Source organism: Psammomys obesus, unplaced genomic scaffold (genome assembly GCF_907164565.1).
Source record: "Psammomys obesus unplaced genomic scaffold, mPsaObe1.curated_primary_1811, whole genome shotgun sequence".
NCBI lineage: Eukaryota > Metazoa > Chordata > Mammalia > Rodentia > Muridae > Psammomys > Psammomys obesus.
In genome coordinates this window covers 1-23,025 of record NW_026589810.1, presented here as the reverse complement: position 1 = coordinate 23,025, position 23,025 = coordinate 1, and the positions used below count along the sequence as shown (strand labels likewise).

The 23,025-nt window shown below is 39.2% G+C and overlaps 1 protein-coding gene across 1 annotated transcript in view; it reads left to right on the top strand.

Annotated features, from left to right (window-relative positions):
* LOC129675419 (vomeronasal type-2 receptor 116-like) overlaps window positions 1-21,313 on the top strand; it is a gene marked incomplete at both ends in the record, with an annotated part of 31,124 nt that extends 9,811 nt beyond the window's left edge. The window contains 4 exons of the mRNA XM_055605441.1: window positions 17,620-17,911; window positions 18,310-19,116; window positions 19,869-20,096; window positions 21,190-21,313. Coding sequence (XP_055461416.1) covers window positions 17,620-17,911; window positions 18,310-19,116; window positions 19,869-20,096; window positions 21,190-21,313 — 1,451 coding nt within the window. The remainder of the gene's footprint in view (window positions 1-17,619; window positions 17,912-18,309; window positions 19,117-19,868; window positions 20,097-21,189) is intronic.
* Between the last annotated feature and the right edge of the window lie 1,712 nt (window positions 21,314-23,025).

The window sequence follows — 23,025 nt, the reverse complement described above, 5'->3', positions numbered from 1 at the left end:
ATCTGTTTGTCTTTATCTTCCTCTAGTTCTTTACACATTTTATTTTTTCTTCTATTATTCACTTCATAAGCATAGATGTAAGGTCATCTTATTGAATTTCATTTATGCTGAGGTGTCCATGGGTGCTTACCCCTGGATAACTGGGTTCTGGAGATGCCATATTACTCTGTCTATTGTTGGTTGAGCTTTCATGCTGGCCTCTACCCATTGGGCTATCTTAGGTGTTGGGTGTTAGGTTCTCATGCTTCCTGTAATCCTGTGGTAGGGAGAATCCCTTTGGCAGGAAGATGATTTTTCCTCGAGGAGGCCTCCTCAGATTTTTGGGTATGGTCACTGAATGGCTGATGTTTTACAGGAATTGCCAAAGCTCAACCCAGGTGTATAGACCTGAGTGGTAACTGTGGTCTTTGTTAGTCAAGGTGGCTCTCCTCTCACCCCAAGAAGTCCTGGAGACAGCTGCCCTGCTTCTGGGTGTCTTGCTGTAACTTTAGTGAGCTGATGCTGTAAACTGGGTGCCCAGCGGCTTGGTCACTTTAGTTAGGGATAGCTGGTTGTCCCTTGGAGCAGCATCTGGGGTCTGATCTCGGGAATCCCAGTCTGCTGTAGGTCTGAGAATCGAGCTCTATGCCCCAGTACCCAAGCGGTAATTAGTGGCAGGTGAGCACAGCTTTCATGCATGCAGCAAGAGGCTAGAAACTGGAGCCTTTGGATACCCAGAAACTTTTCCAGTGTTGGATGTCTTGAGGGAGGGACACCTCACCGTGGAGTTTCCTCCCAACAGGGAGACCCAATATGTGGTGTCTGGAGTGGCGGGTAGAGTGCACAGCCACTGGTGTGTGGTGACTCCAAGCTAGTGACTGGGCAGGAACCTGCGAAAATTTCCCAAGAAGTTTTCCATGTATGGTGATGGGGTGGCGGGTGTCAGCCAAATGCGCTAATGTCCACCCTGCTGTTTCCCTCACTGTGTGGTTTTTTTTCCTGAGAGGGAAACCCAGTCTCAGGTGCCTTGGGGCCCACAGTTCTGTCTGTGACAGAGAGTCGGGCAAGCAGCATGTCTCTGGGCTCATGCCTTGTGCTCCGCTCTGGGCTGGAGGCTGTGCACCCACCAATCTGTGGGACATTTTTCAAAGATAGACTGGGTGACCTGAGGTCAGTCCCATTTACTTCATTCACTGTGGCGTTTTCTTATGACTAGGACTCTCAGTCTCTGGTGTTTTGGTGCCCACAGTTCAGCTTGGGAAGGTCATCAATACACAAAGGAGGACGGCTCTGGTCTGGCAACTGAGTGCCTGCAGAACCCAGGATCTCTTCTGGGTTTTAGCTGGGTGACCGGAAAATGGAGCCAATTGATTCACACACTAGGGGAATCCCAAACTTATGGGACACAATGAAAGCAGTGCTAAGAGGAAAATTCATAGCACTAAGTGCCTTCAAGAAGAAATTGGAAACATCTAAGGCAAGCAACTTAAAAACTCACCTAAAAGCCCTAGGGGGGAAAAAGGAGGAAGACACACCAAAAAGGAGTAGACAGATAGAAATAATCAAACTCAGGGCTGAAATCAATCAATTAGAAACAAATAACACAATTCAAAGAATCAATGAAATCAATGGCTGGTTCTTTCAGAAAATAAACAAGATAGACAAACCCTTAGCCAAGCTAACAAAAAGGCAGAGAGACACTATCCAAATCAACAAAATCAGAAATGAAAAGGGGGACATAACTACAGACACTGAGGAAATCTAAACAATCATTAGGTCTTACTTCAAAAGCCTATATGCCACAAAATTTGAAAATCTAAATGAAATGGACAATTTTCTTGATTGATTCCACTTGCCAAAGCTGAATCAAGACTAGGTAAACCAATTACATAGTCTTATATCCCCAAGGAAATAGAAGCTGTCATCAAAAGTCTCCCATCCAGAAAAAGCCCAGGGCCAGACGATTTCAGCACAGAATTCTACCAGAACTTCAAAGAAGAGTTAACACCAATCTTCTTCAAAAATTCCACAAAATTGAAACAGAAGGAACACTACCAAACTCATTCTATGAAGCCACAGTCACCTTGGTACCTAAATCTCACAAAGACCCAACAAAGAAAGAGAATTTCAGGCCAATATCCCTTTTGAACATTGATGCAGAAATACTCAACAAAATAATTACAAACCAAGTAAAAGGACACACCAAAGATATCATCCACTACGACCAAGTAGGCTTCAACCCAGGCATGAAGGGATGGTTCAATATGTGGAAATCCATCAATGTGATCCATCATTGAAACAAACTGAAAGAAAAAAAACATGATATTCCCCTTGTATGCTGAAAAAGCATTTGACAAAATCCAACATCCATTCATATTTACAGTTTTGGAGAGATCAGGGACACAAGGCACATACTTAAACATAGTAAAGGCAATATACAGCAAGCCTATACTCAACATCAAACTCAATGGAGAGAATGTTAAGCAATCCCACTGAAATCAGGGACAAGGAAAGGCTGTCCACTCTCTTCATATCTCTTCAACAGAGTTCTTGAAGTCCTGGCTAGACCAATAAGACAATTATAGGAGATATAGAAATCGGAAAGGAAGAAGTCAAATTATCACTATTTGCAGATGACATGATAGTATAACTGAGTGACCCCAAAAATTCTACCAGGGAACTCCTACAGGTGATAAACATTTTCATCAAAGTGGCTGGATACAAAATTAACTTAAAAAATCAGTAGCCCTCCTGTATATAAAAGACAAAAGGGCTAAGAAAGAAATTAGGGAAACAACACCCTTCACAATAGCCACAAAGGACATAAAGTAGCTTGGTGTGACCCTAACCAAGCAAGTCAAAGACTTGTATGAAAAAATTTCCACTCTCTGAAGAAAGAATTAGAAGAAGATATCAGTAGTTTGAAGGATCTCCCTTGCTCATGGCTTGGCAGGATTAACATAATAAATGGCCATCTTGCCAAAAGCAATCTACAGATTCAATGCAATTCCCATCAAATTACCAACACAATTCTTTACAGACCTTGAAAGAAAAATTCTCAACTTCATATGGAATAACAAAAAAAAACCCTCAGAATTGCTACAATCCTTTACAATAAAAGATCTTCTGGAGGTATCTCCATCAGGTATCTCCTGATCTCAAGGTGTACTATAGAGCAACAGTAATAAAAGCTGCATGGATCTGGCATATAAATTGGCTGGTGGATCAATGGAATCAAATAGAAGATCCAGAAATAAATCCATACACTTATGGATACCTGATTTTTGACAAAGATGACAAAATAATACAATGGAAAAAAAAGATAACATCTTCAAAAAATGGCACTGATCTAACTGGATGTCTACATGTAGAAAAATGCAAATAGATCCATATTTATCACCCTGCACAAAACTAAGATCCAACTGGATCAAAGACCTCAACATAAAACCAGACACTAAACATGTTAGAAGAAAAAGTGGGGAAGAGCCTTGAACTCATTGTTACGGGAGACAACTTCCTGAACGGAACACCAACAGCACAGAATCTAAGAGAAATGATCAATATATGGGACCTCATGAAACTGAAAAGCTTCAGTAAAGGAATGGACACTGTTGTTGTAATGCCAGGTTCACAGGACCGTCAGCAACAACCAGGAGACGACTGGATGCAATTGCAAGAGAGCTTTATTATGAGAGCTTTCGAACTCGGGACCCAAGTCTTCCTGACACAGCAATAGAGAATTGAGACCTCCGGCTCTGAGTGAACAGGATTTTTAAAGGAAAAGTCTGTAAGCAGGGGGTTTCCATGGCAGCAAGCAGGGAGGCACAAGCCTTGGCGTTACAGAATTAGGTGAAGTTTAGTAGGGGAGGGTGACCTTTTCTGAGGCACACAATCACAATGTCTAAGGCATATAATCATAATGGCTATTTTTCTAAAGCGTATCTAAAATATTGGGGAGAAATTTCCTACCCAATTTCCAGCTGATACCCATTGATTATTGCCAGGGAGTTTGTCTCTATTTTCTATGAAGCATTTATTCTGTGATATTTCCTGGAGCCTGTTGCTAGGAGCGTTAACTTTTTTTTTCTGCCAGGTGTACTTTTTGTGATATTTCCTGGTACCTGACTTCAGCTCCCAGTCAAGATGGCTCTTTATTTCAAAATGGAGTTATACTCAGGCTAACTATACCCAGGATAACTTAAACTCTTAATTTTCAAAGCAAAATGACTGCCTACAGCTTGGGAAAGGATCTTCACCAACCCTATATTAGAAAGAGGGCTAATATCCTGTATATATATATATATATAAAACTTAAGAAGTTAAATAGCAATAAAACAAGTAATCCATTTAAAATGGGGTACAGAACTAAACAGAGAACTCTCAATAGAAGAATACCGAATGTCAGAGAAACACTTAAATGTTCAACGTTCTCAGTCATCAGGGAAATGCAAATCAAAATGACCCTGAGATTTCACCTTATACCTGTCAGAATGGCTAAGACCAAAAACTCAAGTGACAACACTTACTGCAGAGGATGTGGAGAAAGGGGGACCCTCCTCCACTGCTGGTGGGAATGTAAACTTCTATAGACACTTTGGAAATCAATCTGGCCCTTTCTCAGACAGTTAGGAATAGCGTTTCCTCAAGTTCCAGCTATACCACTGCTAAGGCATATATCAAAAGATGTTCAAGTATACAACAAGGACATTGCTCAACCATGTTTGTAGCAGCTTTATTTGTAATAGCCAGAATCTGGAAACAGCCCAGATGCCCCTCAGTTGAGGAATGGATACAGAAAATGTGGTACTTTTACACAATGGAATAATACTCAGCAATTAAAAACAAGGAAATGATGAAATTTGCAGGTAAATGGTGGGAACTGGAAAAGATCATTCTGACTGATGTATCCCAGAAGCAGAAAGACACACAGGGTATATCCTCACTCATAAGTGGATATTAGACATATAATATAGGATAACATACTAAAATCTGTACACCTAAGGAAGCTAATCAAGAAGGAGGACCCTGGCTAAGATGCTCAATCCCCATTCAGAAAGGCAAAGAGGATGGACATTGGTGGAGGGAGAAAACAGGGAACAGAACAGAACAGGAGCCTACCACAGAGGGCCTCTGAAATGCTCTACCCTGCAGGGTATTGAGGCAGATTCTGAGACTCAGCCAAACTTTGGACAGAGTGCAGGGAATCTTATGAAAGAAATGGGAGATAGTAAGACCTGTAGAGGACAGGAGCTCCACAGGAGAGGAACAGATCCAAAAAGTCTGGGCACCGGGGTCTTTTCTGAGACTGATACTCCAGCCAAGGTCCACTCATGGAGATGACTTCAACCCCTGCACAGAGGCAGCCCCTGGCAATTCAGTCTCCAAGTGGGTACCCTAGTAAGGGGAACAAGGACTGTCTCTAACAGGAACTGATTTGCCTGCTCTTTGATCACCTCCCCCTGAGGGGGGAGCAGCCATACCAGGCCACAAAGGAAGACAACACACCCAATCCTGATGAGACATGATAGACTAAGATCAGAGGGAAGGGGAGGAGGACCTCCCATTTCAGTGGAATGGGGGAGCTGCACAGATGGGAAAGAGGGAGGGAGGGTTGGATTGGAAGGGGAACAGGGATGATGCTACAGGGGGGATACAAAGTTAATTAACTGTAATTAATAAAAATAAAAAATTAAAGATAAAAAATTAAAAAAAAATAAAGCAGGCTGAGAAATCCTTTTTGAGCAAGCCAGGAATAAGAAGCCCTCTGTCTCCTCTGTTTTAACCCCTGCTTCCACATTTTTACCCTGTTTGAGTTCCCTACCAACTTTTTCCAGTAATGAACTATGAAGTAGAAGCCTAACAAAAATTTTCCTCCACATCTTACTTTTGCTCATTTTCATATTATCTAAATTCCAGCCCTGACAGTCCTAGAAATTGACTATGTAGACCAAGCTGGTCTAGAATTTTGTGAGATCTGCCTGCCTCTGCCTCCTGAGTGGTGTGATTAAAAGCATCCACTACCATTCCTGGATTTCATCTCAGCAATAGTAAATATTAAAAATACACCAAATAAATACTTCTCTCACCAGTTTGCTTTTTTTGTTTTGCTTTTATTTTTACTTTTTTATTTTTTATTTTAACTTTTATTAATTACACTTTATTCACTTTGTATCCCCCCCATAAACCCCTCTCTCCCTTCTTAATCCCACCTTCCCTCCCTCTTCTCCACCCATGCCCCTCCCCTAGTCAACTGATAGGGGAGGATTTCCTTTTCTTCCTTCTGATCCTAGCCTATCAGATCTCATCAGGAGTGGTTGCATTGTCTTCTTCTGTGGCCTGGTAATGCTCCTTCCCCCTCAGGGGGAAGTGATTAAAGAGTAGTTCATGTCAGTTCATGTCAGAGACAGTCCCTGTTCCCATTACAATGGAACCCACTTGGATACTGAACTGCCATGGGCTACATCTGTGCAGGCATTCTAGGTTATCTCCATGCATGGCACTTGGTTGGAGTATGAGTCTCTGGAAAGACCTCTGTGTTCAATTTTTTTGGTTCTGTTGCTCTCCTTGTGGAACTCCTGTACTCTCCAGATCTTATTGTTTCCCACTTCTTACATAATATTCCATGCACTCTGCCCAACAGTTGAACATAAGTCTCAGCATCTGCTTTGATAGTCTGCAGGGAAGAGCCTTTTAGAGGCCCTCTTGTTTACTGTTTTCTCCTTCTTCTGATGTCCATCCTCTTTGCCTTTAGGGATGGGGATCGAGCATTTTAGCCTGAGTCCTCCCTCTTGATTAGTTTCTTCAGGTGTACAGATTGTAGTAGGTTTATCCTATATTATATGTCTATATGAGTGAGTATATACTGTGTGTGTCTTTCTGCTTCTGGGATAGCTCACTCAGGATGATCTTTTCCAGTTCCCACCATTTACCTGCAAATTTCATGATTTCCTTGTTTTTCATTGCTGAGTAGTATTTCATTGTGTAGATGTACCACAATTTCTGTATCCACTCTTAAGTTGAGGCCATCTTTCTTTTGCTCCTTTTCATATTTTCTAAATTCCAGCCCTGACAGTCCTAAAAATTACTGTGTAGACCAAGCTGGCCTAGAACTTTCTGAGATCTGCTTGCCTCTGGCTCCTGATTGCTGGGATTAAATGCATCCACTACCATTCTATTATTTCATCACAGCAATAGTAAATATTAAAAATACACCAAATAAACACTTTTCTCACCAGTTTGCTTTTGATCATGCTGTTTCATCTAATGAATAATAATCTAATACACGTTGCTTGTGTTTCTTTATTTTACTGTGTGTGTGTTTCATGTCCTGTTTCATTTATTTTTGTTTTATTTTTAAAATTTTTTGAGACAGGATCTCTAACTTTACATAGCCCTGACAGTCCTGCCTGGAATTTATTATGCAGACTTGGCTGACCTACAACACTCAAAGATCTGCTGCCTCTGCCTCATGAATGCTGGAATTAAAGGAAAGCCTTACCATTCCCAGCTAAATGATTTTTACCCTTTCTTTTTACTTTGTTTCCCTTTACTTTCTTCCTTCCTTCTTTCCTTCCTTCCTTCCTTCCTTCCTTCTTTTCTTCTTTCTTTTTTTCTTTCTTTCTTTCTTTCTTTCTTTCTTTCTTTCTTTCTTTCTTTCTTTCTTCTTTCTTTCTTTCATTGAGATAAGGTTTTGTGGCAGCCCAATTGGAGTTATTGGCAAATTGGAATGCGCATCTGTGCAGTGGAACTCGGCCTTTCGGTCCAAGTTACTATCTAAGCTTGGGGGCTAAGAGATTGTCCCTGGCAATTTCATAGCAAGAAGGTTCTGACCAGGAGAACTAGATGGTAAAATCCTTGCTTCCATGGTAACCAGACAGCAGGCTCTGTGTAGCCTTGAGCGAGCTCTCCTCTGTTTTGACCAAGTAAAGCTCCTACATGAGAAACTGCTTGTACTTTTCTGCCTACTTAAATGTAAACCTGAAGTCCATTAAACTGACACCTTGATCAAAGGATAGACTTGGTGTCCCTCTTTTTGTCGCTTTGTCCCTCTCTCCCCAGCCTTCACTCAGGAGGTGTCCAGGTGTCACTGCTGGTCGGTGATAGTGGGTGCCAAAACCCAGGATTCTGAGATTGAGGACCAGCTGAGGCCAATTATACGCTCCTCAGGTGCACATGCAAAGCAACTGATTCAGGTACAATCAGGTGGCCATTATGGGGGCAAGGAACTAGTAAGGCGTGACTTATCAGATCCCTTAAACAGGTTCTTAAGACATAAGGAGTACATTTTAAAACAAAAACTCTGCAGAACTTTTTGGATCAGGTAAATCATTTTTGCCCATGGTTTCCAGAAAGTGGAAGTTTAAATTTAGCTATGTGGGACCGAGTTGGGGAAAAGTTAAAAGAAAAGGATGTTGGAGCTACAACTCTTGCATTATGGGCTTTGATAAATGAGGATCTTAAGGGAGAAAAATTAGATGAAAGTACTAAGGAGTCTATGAACTCTGTTAGAGCGCATTTACAAGAAGTTGGGGAAGAAAAAAATGTCCCATAAAGAAGAAGGCAAAAAAGCGCCTCAGGGATCTTCTGATCCAGATGATTGGGTGGCTAAAGAGGAAGAGGAGCCTCGAATGAGAAAAAGGAAATTTTGTATGGGTCAGTACAGAGAGCCTTACAAAAAATTCAGGAGGATGATACTAATGAGGAAAAGGATTTAGATACAGAGGATGAGGCTAAATTAGAGGAAGAGGCTGCTAATTCTGACTGGCCTCCTCCTCCTCCTGTATGGAGTTGGTTCCACTTAAACAAACTAAAAAGAGATATAACGTTATGTCACCTATAGAACAGGTTATGGACAGGGCCAGAAAAAGAGGAGAAGATTTTTCTGAATTTCCTATGGCATACCCCGTGATGGAAGTTATGGATCCACAAGGTAACAGAGTTAGATAACATGTTAGTATTGAATTTAAATGGCTTAAAGAACTAAAGTCAACAGTTTCACCGTATGGGCCTGCAGCTCCCTTTACTGTGGCTCTTTTTGAAACCATAGCAGATAATAACTTGACTCCCTTAGACTGGAAGACCTTTATTTGTGCAGTTCTATCCGGAGGAGATTATTTGCTGTGGTCAGCAGATTTTAGGGAATTCTCTCTCAAGACCGCTACGTTTAATGTTCAATCTAGAAATCTTGCTTGGAATCAAGACATATTATTAGGAGAAGGGCAATATGAAGGAAATCATAATCAAATTAATTACCCTCCTGCTGTCTCTACTCAAATTACAGCTACAGCCCATCATGCCTGGCAAAAATTAACTTCCAAAGGAGAAATGAGTTCAGCATTAGCCGATATTAAACAGGGATCTGATGAGCCTTTTCACAAGTTTGTAGACAGAGTGTTAAAAGCTGCAGGCAGAATTTTGGGGGCTCCAGAAAGGGGAATCCAGTTTATGCAACAACTGGCTTTTGAAAATGCCAACATAGCTTGTAAAGCTGCTATTCGGCCTTACAGAGCCCAAACTGATTCGTCTGGGTATATTCGCCTATGCGCTGATATTGGTCCTGCTTACCAACAAGAATTTGCTATGGCTGGTGCTTTTAAGGGTATCACAGTTCAGGAAATGTTTTGTTTATGCAAAAAGGCAAGCAATGAGGAAGTTGTTTTAATTGTGGACAGCCTGGACATATTAAACAAAATTGTCCTTCTATGCAATCTCAACCTCGATCTCCAGGAAACTACCCTAAATGCAAGCGAGAAAAATATTGGGCCAATGAATGTAGATCTAAATTTGACAAGGATGGACAATTTATAACATGTTGGGATCCAGATGCTCCTCTCCTATTATTTGTATTTCAAACACAGTCAACTCCTCCTGGATTATTATGACAATCTAATCCTCTATTGTGGATCCACTTGTCAGCTAGTCCCAGTAAAGTAATTTTGCCTTATTATGAGGCTATTGTGTCATTGTGTCAGGACGCACCCAGACAAGGGCTTACTTTGGAATTGAGCCTTCCAACATTATTATACCATATACTAAAGCTCAGACTAATTGGCTTTATGCCAATTCAGATGAGTGGTTGCTTTCTTTGGCTGGATTTACAGGACAACTAGATAATCATTACCCTTCCAATAAGATTACTCAGTTTTTTACTTTACATTGTGTTGGTTTTCCTACCATAGTTAAAAAAAACCTTTAAAAAAATGCTTGCTCTATTTTTTTCTGATGGTAATGCTAAAGGAAAAGTTGGCTATACTGTTCATGGGTAAAAAGTTATTTTTCAAGTTCCAGGGTTATCTGCTCAACTTGCAGAATCAGTGGCTATCCACACAATGTTACAACATATTTTTGAGCCTTTCAATTTACTGATAGTGTTTATATTGTTCAAGCTATTCCCAAGCTTGAAACAGCAATCAGATTCTTTCTACCACTCTGGCTAGTCAAATGTTTGCTCTGATTCATGGACTTATTCAGGTCTGTCATAATCCTTTCGCTATTATTCATGTTAGAGCCCATTCTGGCCTCCCTGGACCTCTTGCTCTAGGCAATCAGACTATTGATAAAGCCTTAGTAACCTTGGCTCAAAAAACACCTATACAAAAAGCTCAATTGGCTCATATATTTTATCATGTTAATAGTCACTCCTTACGTTTAACTCATCAAAACGTACCAAAAAAACAAGCCAGAAAAATTGTTAAAACATGTAACAATTGTGATGCTTTCCATCCAGTACCTCATCTTGGGGTTAAACCCCAAGTGCTGACTACAGGTCAGCTATGGCAGATGAATGTGACTCATTTTATGAAATTTGGGAAATTAAAATTTATTCATGTAACTATTGATACCTGTACAGGATTTATTTCTGCTACCTTGCATTGTGGAGAAGCTGCATGCCACATTATAGATCATTGTTTGGCTGCATTCACTGTTCTTGGTGTGCCACACCAAATTAAATCTGACAATGGACAAGCTTATACCAACAAGCCTTTTCAAATTTTTTGTACAAAAAATAAATATTAAGCATGTGACAGGTATTCTTTATAACTCTATGGGCCAAAGCATAGTTAAACATGCCCATGCCACCATTAAGATATATTTACAAAAGACAAAACTGGGGGAATTATGTCCTCCTTGTTCACCCAGAGTTCAATTAAATCATGTACTTTTTATTTCGAATTTTTTAACTTTGAACATCGCAAATCTGAGGCTGAACATTTTTGGCACCCTAAAATGGCATGCCATTATGCCATGGTTAAATGGAGGGGCCCCTTAAAAAATACATGGCATGGACCCGATCCCGTTTTGATTTGGGGATGAGGTTATGTTTGTGTTTTTTCACAGGTTGAAGATGCTGCTCGATGGCTGCCAGAGAGACTGGTACAACAAGTGGATTACATCAAGAAACAAGATCATTCCCCAAGTTGCCACAGACTGATCCAGTCGGGGTCCCACAACCATGGGAAATCAGGGTTTTGGATAATCAGGAAGACACAGGTTAGGCGAATTTGTCAGACAGAGACGACACCAGAATGGCTTTGAATCTGCTGCGATTTATTGAAGTCAAGCCAACACTTTTATAAAGAAACACCTTAAAGTTGACATACCTCCTGGAACATTTACAAAGTTTACATTTTAAGAAACAGGGCAACCTGGTATAAAGGAGTCTCTACAAAAAAATCTTGGCCTAAAAGCTTTTAATCAAAGTAAACAAAGGGCATAAAACTTTAAACTCGTGGCTATTTGTGTAGTTTTATTGCTACTAATTAGTGAGTGGAAAGCCAGGGACTGTGATGGCCCTCCGAGCCAAGTCAGCTAAAGATTTATAATCCTCCTTAGAGATAAGACGCTCGAGCTAGCCTGTCCATAAAACTCATAGTATAATATAAAACCTTCTGACCTCCTATGTTTACTTATCTTCTTTCTGCCTCATCATAAACACCTGTGTAAAGCTCTTACTCCTTTATTACCTACAATGTTTGGATTTTCTACAAGCAATTTCTGATACTGAATCTGACTCATTACTTTTCCTAAATTTTTATTTTTCTTTTTCCCTGTTCTTGCTAAAGCTTTTAATAATCTATCAGAAATATGTTTCATTGAATAGTTAATTGTGCTGTTCCAAGAGAAACAACAAAAAGCTCATCAATCCAACCCTGCAAACGAGGAAGTGTAGGAATCTCAGAATACGTCTTTTTGGTTTAGGTGGTCAGGGGGGACACTTTACCAGGGACCTCCAGGAAGCTCATTCCCAAGGGAAACATATCTCCCATCTAGCAGCACAATCTATTGTTATGCTACACAGACAACACTAGAGTGGGTGTGGCACAAAGTGACGATATTGCTGATCCTGTTGCAGCTGATTCATCCAGTGCAGGCTGAATTACAACCTTGGGCTTTAGTGCCCAACCCCCCTCTTGTTCTCCCTGTACATGTTAGTGCACCTTTGTTTCCTGCCTTGTATTCTAATAATGATAGCTTAGGTTTACCTTTTTCTTCTATAGATACTTCTACAGATATTCCTGGGTTTTATAATTTTACTGATTCAGTTTGTTTTAGGATTGCTGGTTCATTCATTGGGCATTCTTACATTAAGCTTTATCTTCCTTGTGTTCAACTTTACTATGGAAGACATGCTGATAGTTATAGGCTAAAGCCAGATTTGGGAAATAAATTATTACTGACTAATATTCGAGTTGCCATTAGCTATTGTAATTTAACTGATCAGCCTACCTCAGTAGATCTACCTAGTTGGCCTGAAAGGAGTATTTATTCTACCTCTGTAGGTCTTCCTTTACCCTGGGTTCATTGTTTGCCTCCTCATCAGCCTTTGCAGGCATTAAATAAACCAGGATTATGGGACAGACCACACACTGACCCTGTGGCTGATGCTAATGTCATACCTATGAAGTATCCATGGGTAATTGGTCCATATTACTTATGTGGAAAGTTGAGTTGCATGGACATTAGATCTCTCTGCTTTTTGAATACGACCATTGTAGAAAATGGTACTATGTGTTTTAATGCTATTGCAGGCAAACCTTTATCAGTAACCCCAAAAGTTAGTCTTACTCTTTCTCCTGCTAAGGTTTCTTTAAAGCCACCTTTTTTCTTTTTACTAGTTAGCAGTCCATTGGTATCTGCAGAAATTAATTGTTCTATAGGCTCTTGCAGAATTTCCTCCTGTTGGAATATCACGTTTTTTGCAGGAGTTGTTAGGACACCTGCTAGCTTGTGGGTACCAGTTGTTTCCCCAGATGATTATCCTAAAGTTGGACTTATGACTGTTACTAGATTTAAAAGAGATTTTGGCATTACTATGGCTATTACAGCAGCTATTCTAGCCACCCTCACAGGAGGAGTTACAGATGCAGTGGCTCTTTCTCAAAATACCATTACTGCTGCAGCATTAAATCAGTTAATACCACACCTACTGCTTATCAAACTCAATTGCTTGTCAATAATCATTTTCATCAGGCCATTCTGGTTTTGCAGCAACAAATAGATTTGTTGTCAGAAGAAATTAAAGTAGTAAGAAGCATGACTAAATATTCCTGTGACCCTCATTATGGTAAATTCTGTCTTACCCCTTTTCCTGTCACTAACATGTCCTCAGCTAGACAACAGCTTTCCACTCTTATTAAGGGCCCATGGGATTCAAAGTATGTACAATTATATGCTCAGCTTGCTAATGATCTTACTAAGTTACAGGAGATTGTTGTGGAGCCACTGGATATAGACTCGTCCTTCCTGACATGCATTTGGATACATTTGAAGAAGCTTCTTGATCCATACTGAATGTTCATTTATGCATGTTTGGCTGGTCTGGTACTATTTATCTTTGTAGTTGCCAGATGTGTCCACTTAGTTCGACAGCACCAAGCTAGATTTAATGAAACCATGCACAAAGTCCTTTTGGCCATGGAACAGAAGCATGCTTGACTCCCTTGCCCCAGGTAGGGGCTTAGCTTGCCCAGCTCACACATCAGCTTTAACCTCTCCTTTTCCTGTGTGATGGGCCAGTTAGTTCTGGGTGATCGGATATATACCAACCTAAGACACAGAAATCCCCCTATAAGCAGGATTCTCCCATGACAGGTAAGATATTTATTGGGAATCACTCCCACCTAAGACAGACATGGTCCCTTTGTTTTAATTCGAAAGGGAGGAATTGTGGCAGCCCAATTGGAGTTATTGGCAAATTGGAAAGTGCATCTGTGCAGTGGAACTCGGCCTTTCAGCCCTAGTTACTATCTAAGCTTGGAGGCTAAGAGATTGACCCTGGCAATTTCATAGCAAGAAGGTTCTGACCAGGAGAACTAGATGGTAAAATCCTTCCTTCCATGGTAACCAGACAGCAGACTCTGTGTAACCTTGAGTGAGCTCTCCTCTGTTTTGACCAAGTAAAGCTCCTACATGAGAAACTGCTTGTACTTTTCTGCCTAATTAAATGTAAACCTGACATCCATTAAACTGACATCTTGATCAAAGCATAGACTTGGTGTCCCTCTTTCTGTCACCTTGTCCCTCTCTCCCCAGCCTTCACTTAGGAGGTGTCCAGGTGTCACTGCTGGTCAGTGATAGGGTTTCCCTGTGAGACTTGTTTTCTTCTTTGCCTGCTGGCTTCCTTCCTTCCTGTCTATCTGTTTTGTTTTGGTTTTATTTTATTCTTTTTTTTTCCTTTAAACAGGGTTTCCTTGTGAAACTAACTATATACACCAAGCTGGCCTTGAACTCAGATAAACAACTGCCTTTGCCTTTTGAGGCCTAGGATTAATGGTGTGTAGCATTCTAAGTTTTAGAAAGATAATAGTTTGTTTATGTTTTTAAATGTGCCTGTTTATTTTGTAAAAAGAGAGGAGTGCATGAATTTAGATAGGTAAGATGGGAGGAAAAGAAAAAAGAAAAAAATGAAAAAATATTTTCATTATACAAAAAAGACATTACACATGTTGATCAACATATATATATATATATATATATATATATATATATATATATATATATATATTAATCAAAATGAATGGTTAATCTGCCCTACAGACTATCAAAGCAGATGCTGAGCCTGATGGTCAACTGTTGAGGAGAGTGAATGGAATTTTATGTAAGAAGTGGGAAATAGTAAGAGCTGGAGAGGACAGGGTCTCCACAAGGAGAACAACAGAACAAGAAAATTTGGACACAGGGAACTTCCCAGAGACTCATACTCCAACCAAGGACTATTCATGGAGATAACCTAGAACCCCTGAACAGATGTAGCCCATGGCAGTTCAGTGTCCAAGTGGGTTACATAGTAATGGGAAGAGGGACTGCCTCTGACATAATCTGATTGGCCTGTTCTTTGATCACTTCCCCCTGAGGGGGGAGCATCCTTACCAGGCCACAGTAGAGGACAATGCATCCACTTTTGATGAGAATTGATAGACTAAGATCAGAAAGGAGAGAAAAACCTCCCCTATCAGTGGACTAGGGGAGTGGCATGCATGCAGAAAGGGGAGGAAGGGTGGGATCGGGAGGGGAGGAGGGAGGGGCTTATGGGGGGATACAAAATGAATAAAGCATAATTAATAAAATAAAATAAAAATAAAAAATGAACGGTTAAACAATATATGGAATACAAATTTCAAATTGTAAAAAGAATAAGAAAGAACCAAATGAAATTGTGTTGCATTTCAAACAGAGTTTAAAACATGAATATAATATAAAGTCATTAAGACATGAAATCTTGGCTGTAAAGTTTCCATTTCCTTGCTTTGTGTTTGGAGGCTTGGAGCCCCTCTTCTGCTTTCTCATGAAACATGTACTAGAGATGGTAGTCTATAATTTGTTCCAAGCCTTTGCTTACATGCATAAAGTTTTGAAAAATGACACATATCATCCAATATACAGATGCATTTTAATTGATTCTGTCTATTGGCGAACTTTATTTATTTCTTGTTTCTCACAGTTCTGAAAATTATTCTCAGACATAATTTTATTGTATATTTGAATTTAAATATTAACTTTTAATTGTTTCATACAAATATTTTGATCATATTCACCAATACCACCATATCTTCCCAGGTTCACTCTGTCCATCTTTAATCCCTTACTCAGCTAACTTTGAATTTCAACTACAGTCTGTGTTCCACCATTACTAACTATAACTTGAGCCTTCCCTTCAGTGTGGTTGACTTCTTAGGGGTTACAACAGTGAAGAAACACACACTCTCTCTCTCTGTCTCTCTCTCTCTCTCTCTCATTCTTAGTAGCCATCATATCTCAATAGGATCTCAGCTAGGGAAAAAATTTCCTGCCCATCACCCTCACATGCTGGCATTTTGTAGTGTTTGAGAATGGTCTTGTACATGATTTTATCATTACTGTGAGTTCAAACGTGAAACTAGCCTATCGTAGAAAGTAAATATTGTTTCCATGAGTTTATACACAGTCTCTGACCCTTCAAATCTTCCAACTTCTCTTCAAACAGGATGCTTCAGTCTTCATGATAGGGTTTATGACATGTATGCCTCATTTAAGGATGAATTTAATAGTCTATTATTGTCTGTACCATGATCAGTGATTTGTTTCTGTATTATGTGACATCTACTACAAAAAGAAACTCCTATGATGAGAATTGAGGGATGTACTAATCCGTGGGCATAGCAATCAGTCATTAGTTGATTTCATAGTGAGCCCACTTAGCAGAATAAAAGTATAAATTTCTCTCCTTGGGTCTCTTCCTTAGGCAAAGACACTGGTCATTTTTATAGTGCCAATATGTATTCCATACCATGGAGGGGACCTTATGTCAAATAAGACAAAGGGTGGCTCCACATAACCTGTGTGCCCATTTTTGTACCAGAGAACATATCATATAAAGCCAGTCATTACTGGATCCCTCATGGTTCAGAGATGAGTGAGAGTGACGGTTGCTTTTATTTTCTTTGGTAGCATCCATAACACCTTTAAGCACTGTGAATCTAGGCAGCAGAGATAAAGCATCCAAGTGAGTACCAGCTAGATTTCTCCATGTTCTGTCATTCAAATATCTAGTGTCCTCAACAATAAAGTCATACCATCATGTTCGGCAGGATCCAATCTTAGACCTTCTTCATACATATTCTAGATAATGAATATGAAAGATATACGGTATTTGATATTCTTAACATGACTCAGAATCATTATTATAATTATATACAAGTTAACTGAGCTGTACAGACCTCTGATTTGATTAATTTTGGTACCTTGCTGCACTCTGCCCAAAGTTTGGTTACGAGTCTCAGCATCTGCTTTGATATTCTGCTGGGTAGAGTCTTTAAGAGGCCCTCTGTTTTCTCCTTCCTCCAATGTCCACCCTGTTTTTCTTTCTGAGTGTAGATTGATCCTCATGGACAGTTTTTTAAATGTTTTTCTGCACATAAAAGATTAAAAAAAAATAATTAAAATTTTAATTGGCCATAATTAATGAGTATTAATACTGCAAGATCTTACCTGATTCTAGTTAAAATTCCCATTCTACATTTTACTTTCAGTTACTCATAAAAAGATGTTAAAATATGGATTTTATAGAAGTATTGACATTTGAGTAATAAAAGCCATTGCACTGAGTACTAAGATTATAAGGTCTATGTTTTTCTCCTTTGTGATTTTCTGACATCTGTGCAGGTATAAGTTTAAGAACTACCAGTTTCTTCTGGCCCTGGTATTTGCCATTGAGGAGATCAATGGAAATCCTCGTCTTCTACCCAACACAACCTTGGGCTTTGAGATACATAATATTGGATCTACTGAAAAGTATATCCTTATTCGCACCTTTTATTGGCTCACAAGTGTGGAGAATCATCTACTTAATTACAACTGTGCAAGAAAGAAAATGTCACCTGCTGCACTCACAGGAACATCATGGGCAACATCTGCTCACATTGGGACATTACTACAACTTTACAAAATACCTCAGGTGAGGGATGAGGTGTGAAACCTAGGAGTCATGTATTCTTTGTTAACAGGATAGGTGTCTGAAAATGTGAAAAGGATGCATGAGATAATCCACTATCAAAGGAGAATGTGAAGGTCCTTGATGATAGATCCGTATTTCTAGTACTTGAAATACAAAGGAATAAGAGGTGGCTGAGCCCATCTAGCTTATTTAAACTGGAGACCTGTCAGTAATTTTTTGTGAAAAACTCTGGGTTTTTTTTTGTTTGTTTGTTTGTTTTTGTTTGTTTGTTTTTTTTTTTTGCCTTTTAAAAAATGGCAAAACTATCTTCATCCTAACTGTTTACATTTGTTGATTCAAGATGGAAATTGTGTTTAATGCCAGCGTTCTTTATCTGGTTACCAATTTTTTTTCTACAGCTCTCTTTTGGGCCTTTTGATTCAACCTTGAATGACCAAGGTCAGTTTAATTCTCTCTATCAGATGGCTCCCAAGGACACATATCTATCACTTGCCATAGTCTCTTTGATGATTCATTTCAGATGGTCCTGGGTTGGTCTGATCCTCCCAGATGACCACAGAGGAAATCAGATGCTGACAGATTTGAGAAAAGATATGGAGAGTAATGGCATCTGCATAGCCTTTTTGAAATTTATCTCTGGAAACATGAATTCACTTTCCAATGAATTATGGAAAAACATGGAGGAGATTCAGGAATCCTCAGCAAATGTCATAGTTATATATGGGGACATTGGATCTTCACAAGGCTTAATGCAACACATTGGACACCTGTTTATGACATGGAAAGTCTGGGTCTTAAACTCTCAGTGGGATGCTGTCAGCCATGCTGATTATTTCATGGTAGACTCATTTCATGGGAGTCTTATTTTTACACACCATCATAAAGAGATGGTTGAGTTTACAAATTTTATTCAAAGAGTTAATCCCTACAAATACCCTGAAGACACTTATCTTCCTAAGTTTTGGTATTTGTTCTTCAAGTGCTCATTTTCTGAGCTTGACTGTCAACTTTTGGAGAACTGCCAACCCAATGCTTCTTTGGAGCTACTGCCCAGACACATTTTTGACCCAGCCATGAATGAAGAGAGCTACAATATATATAATGCTGTGTATGCTGTGGCCTACAGTCTCCATGAGATGAACCTTCAGCAAATACAGAAGCAACCATATGCTAATGGAAAAGAATTAGAATTCTTCCCCTGGCAGGTAATATCCCTTCTTCTGTGTTGTAATATCAGCAATGTGACATTTTTATTATTTTTTAAGTCACTCAAATTGGGTATTATAAGGTTTACATACGTTGTCATGAGCATGGGAGAATATTAGTTTCCCTGTCTAGACAGCAGTACAAAATCCTAAGTAAATGTCCTTTGTAAATATCATGCAAGGAACAAAGAACAAACAACAGCCAATATTAAATTCATATAACAAATTGTCTCTCAGTCTTCTTCATAATCTCTGCACAGTGAAAAGTGGGGGTTTTCCATGAGTATTTCTCAGAGCAGAAGAACGTGAAGCAAATCCTTGATGTTTGGAACACTTCGGAGCACTACCATAGGGTTATGAAATGAAGGGTCACCTTAAAGTGAACTTTAGACTTCAGGGCCCTGGTTTGAAGAATGGAAGCTCTTTAGATATTCCAAACATTGGCTAGCTTTTTAATGCAATGTAAATTATCTTAATTTACATAACATGGTGTCTTATATAACATGTGCATGTTATGTCTTACATAACATGCACAAAGTCTTAGCTTTGTGCAATGATAAATATCTCCAGAACAGAATGAGATTTTCAAAACTTAATGCATTTCAATCCAAGTATCATTCATTTGATGACTCCTTCAATTTTTCTTTTTATCATGAGGGGTTAAAACCACTGAGATTTCATTGTATTACCATTTTAAAAATATTTGTATTTTCTGAGATGTATTTCAACATATATTTCTGAATCTCTCGTAGCTCCACCCTTTCCTAAAGAACACCCTTCTGGAAAATCATGTGAGCAGTGACACAGTAATGGATGAGGGAAGAAACTTAGACTCGGTGTATGATATTCTCAACTTTTGGAATTTTCCAAAAGGTCTAGGATTAAAGGTGAAAGTAGGAAACTTTTCTCCAATTGCTCCCCAGGGTCAACAGTTGTCTTTATCTGAGCAGTTGATTCAATGGCCAATAAGCTTTACAAAGGTGAGTTGTGATTCATCTTACTGCTTTGACTTTTCATGAAAACTAAAATAATTTTCAGGATGTAATGATCCTTGGACTGTCATTCAGTACCAATCAATATTTAACTAATATAGACTCCTTTCTCATTCCCTGCCTCTGATCAATAAAAGAGCTCATTTAATTAAGCTCATGCAGTTCTTTTTTTCATTTTATCTGTATTGATTTATTTATTAAAATTTATTCAGTTTGTATCCCCTGATGAAGCTCTCTCCATTATGTTCTACCCACCCTCCTTATTTTCTCTCTATGCCCTTTCTTTAGGCACATGATAGGGCTGGTCCTCCTCCCCTTCTAACTGACCCTAGCCTATCAGGTCTCATCAGGGCTGGCTGCATCATCTTCCTCTGTGTCCTGGCAAGGCTGCAACCCACCCCCCAACCCTGGGAAGGTGATCAAAGAGCCGAACACTGAGTTCATGTCAGAGACACCTCATGACCCCTTACTAGGAACCAACTTGAAATCTGAGCCCTCTATGGGCTTTCTCTGAGCAGGGTGTCTAAGTCTGCTCCATGCATGGTCCTTGGTTAGAGTATCCGTCATCTTTCCAGGTAACTCTGGCCCTAGGTTTTTGACTATGTTTGTCTCCTTATAGAGTTCCTGTCCCCTCAAGGTCTTTTTATTTCTCTCTTCTTCCATAAGGTTCCCTGCACCTCACATAAATGCCTGCATAAAACTCTTCACACATACACCCAAAGATTCATTTCCATGGTGAAGCCAAGCCCTGTCAAGTTCTCAACATCCACAACCACAGTGGATATGAAAGCTCACCCTAATAGCAAATATAGAGACTGTTTTCTACAGTCATACTGTGACCTTTTAGAACATTACTTTAATGACATACTCTTAACTGCAGCTTAATGTATCGTACCAATATTTAAGCATGTAGTCTATGTAGACCCAAAGCTGCCAAAATTAGCAATACCCAAATCCGTTGTTTTCAATAGCATGTGTAATCATTTGAAAATTTACTATTCAGTGATACTCAGAAATTCTCGACTTTCTTGGATTTTTCACAAAAGGTTGAGCACTTGCCAATAACTTTTATTTTCCTCAGATTCCTCAGTCTGTGTGCAGTGAGAGCTGTAGGCCAGGATTCAGGAAAGCCACCCAGGAAGGCAAGGCTGTCTGCTGCTTTGATTGCACTCCTTGTGCAGAAAATGAGATTTCAAATGAGACAGGTAAATACAGGCTTACAGAGGATTTTCTTATCTGTGCACAGGCTATCTGCAATACCTAAGCAAATGGAACAGGACTGGAGAGAGAATAATGATCTTTTTCCTTGATTAGAAATATAAGCATTGCTCTTACTTTTATTTTCTTTTAGATAGATATAGATACACAGATAAATACATACAGAGATACATAGATAATTCATAGATAGAAAAAAACACTCTAGACATTAAAGTCATCCTTGACTAACATTGCTGATCCATTGCAAATATTCTTCCCTAAAGAGAACCACATTGCCCAAAAATTAGCAGTCTATTTCTTTCCACCACAGACACAGTTTTGAGCCCCATTTCCTTATGGTCACATTTAAGATTCACTTAAGGCTTGGATTTCTCACATCCTATTTATGTTTATTCTTAGTGCAAGAGGTTTTTTTTAACACTTCAGGTGACTGAAGATTTGGATTTGATTTCCTTTGTACATATATTTTATCTTTATGAAAAAGTTTCTTACTGAAAATCAATTATTTCATATAATTTGTTCTTTTGAATCTGCCTACCTTTTCCTAAACATAGACTCTTTCTCACACAATATACTAAGAATAAATTTCCTCTCCCTCTACTTCTCTCAGTTTCCACTTACCTTTGCTCTCATCCAGATCCATTCACTATCTCTGTCTCACTAGAAAAGAACATGCTTCTGAGAAATAATAACAAACATAACAAATTAACATATAAATAGGTAACATAAAACCCATCATTTCAAAGTTGGAGGTGACAAGACAAAAGAAAAGTAAAAGCCCCAAGAGAGGGCACAGGAATCAGAGACTCACTAGTTTACACTTTCAAGAGTACAATAAAAGTGCTAAACTGGAAGGTATAGCATATGTGCAGTGGACCTGATAAAGAAAAGTGTGGGCCCTGTGATTTCGGTTTTTTAGACTGAATAAGGCACTAATCTGTGAGTATGGCAGAATATAAGCAAACATCATTTTTTAGAACAATAACATTGGTTTGACCAAAGGTCTCTGGGTTAGCAAGTCTCTGGTCCTTGGTAGCTCAAATAGAATCAGTTATTTGTATCATCTCATGGAGAGATTCATGAGTGTAAACAGACATTGGTTGGTTATTCCCTCAAGGTTGGTGCCACAATTAATTACCTAGCATATTCTGTAGAGAAGGCTGGTTATATACCAAAATTTGGTAGTTACGTTGGTGTAAACACACATCTTTTGTCTACGTAAAAGTACCATTCTGTGTCATGAACAGTTAGAACCTGGAAGGTGAAGGTTCTACATAGCACCATTTTAAACACTTCTAATTTAATACGTTGCTTTGTTGTGTTGTCTTCCATTGTGGGGCCTTTCTGTCAGGTTGTTCAGGAAAACCTCTTGTCTTGGCAGCAGCCTGGTTTTCTTGGGATTTCCATTTCATCTTTTTAGGCAACAGCTCAAGATCATGAAACCGTCCTGGTACTTGAAGCTGCATTATTTGTCAAGAGATGGCCAGTTGGGTTTCTGTCTCCCCACTATTTGGAGACTTCATTAGGAGATTTCAATAGGAATTCATTAGTATAACCTCATTCCAGATAATCTTTTCTACATCTATCCATTTGCCTGAAAATTTCACAGTATCATTTTTAAACAGCTTATTTAGAGTCCATCATGTGAATGCATCATATAAGCTTTATTCATTCTTCTGTTGAGGGACATCTAGATTGT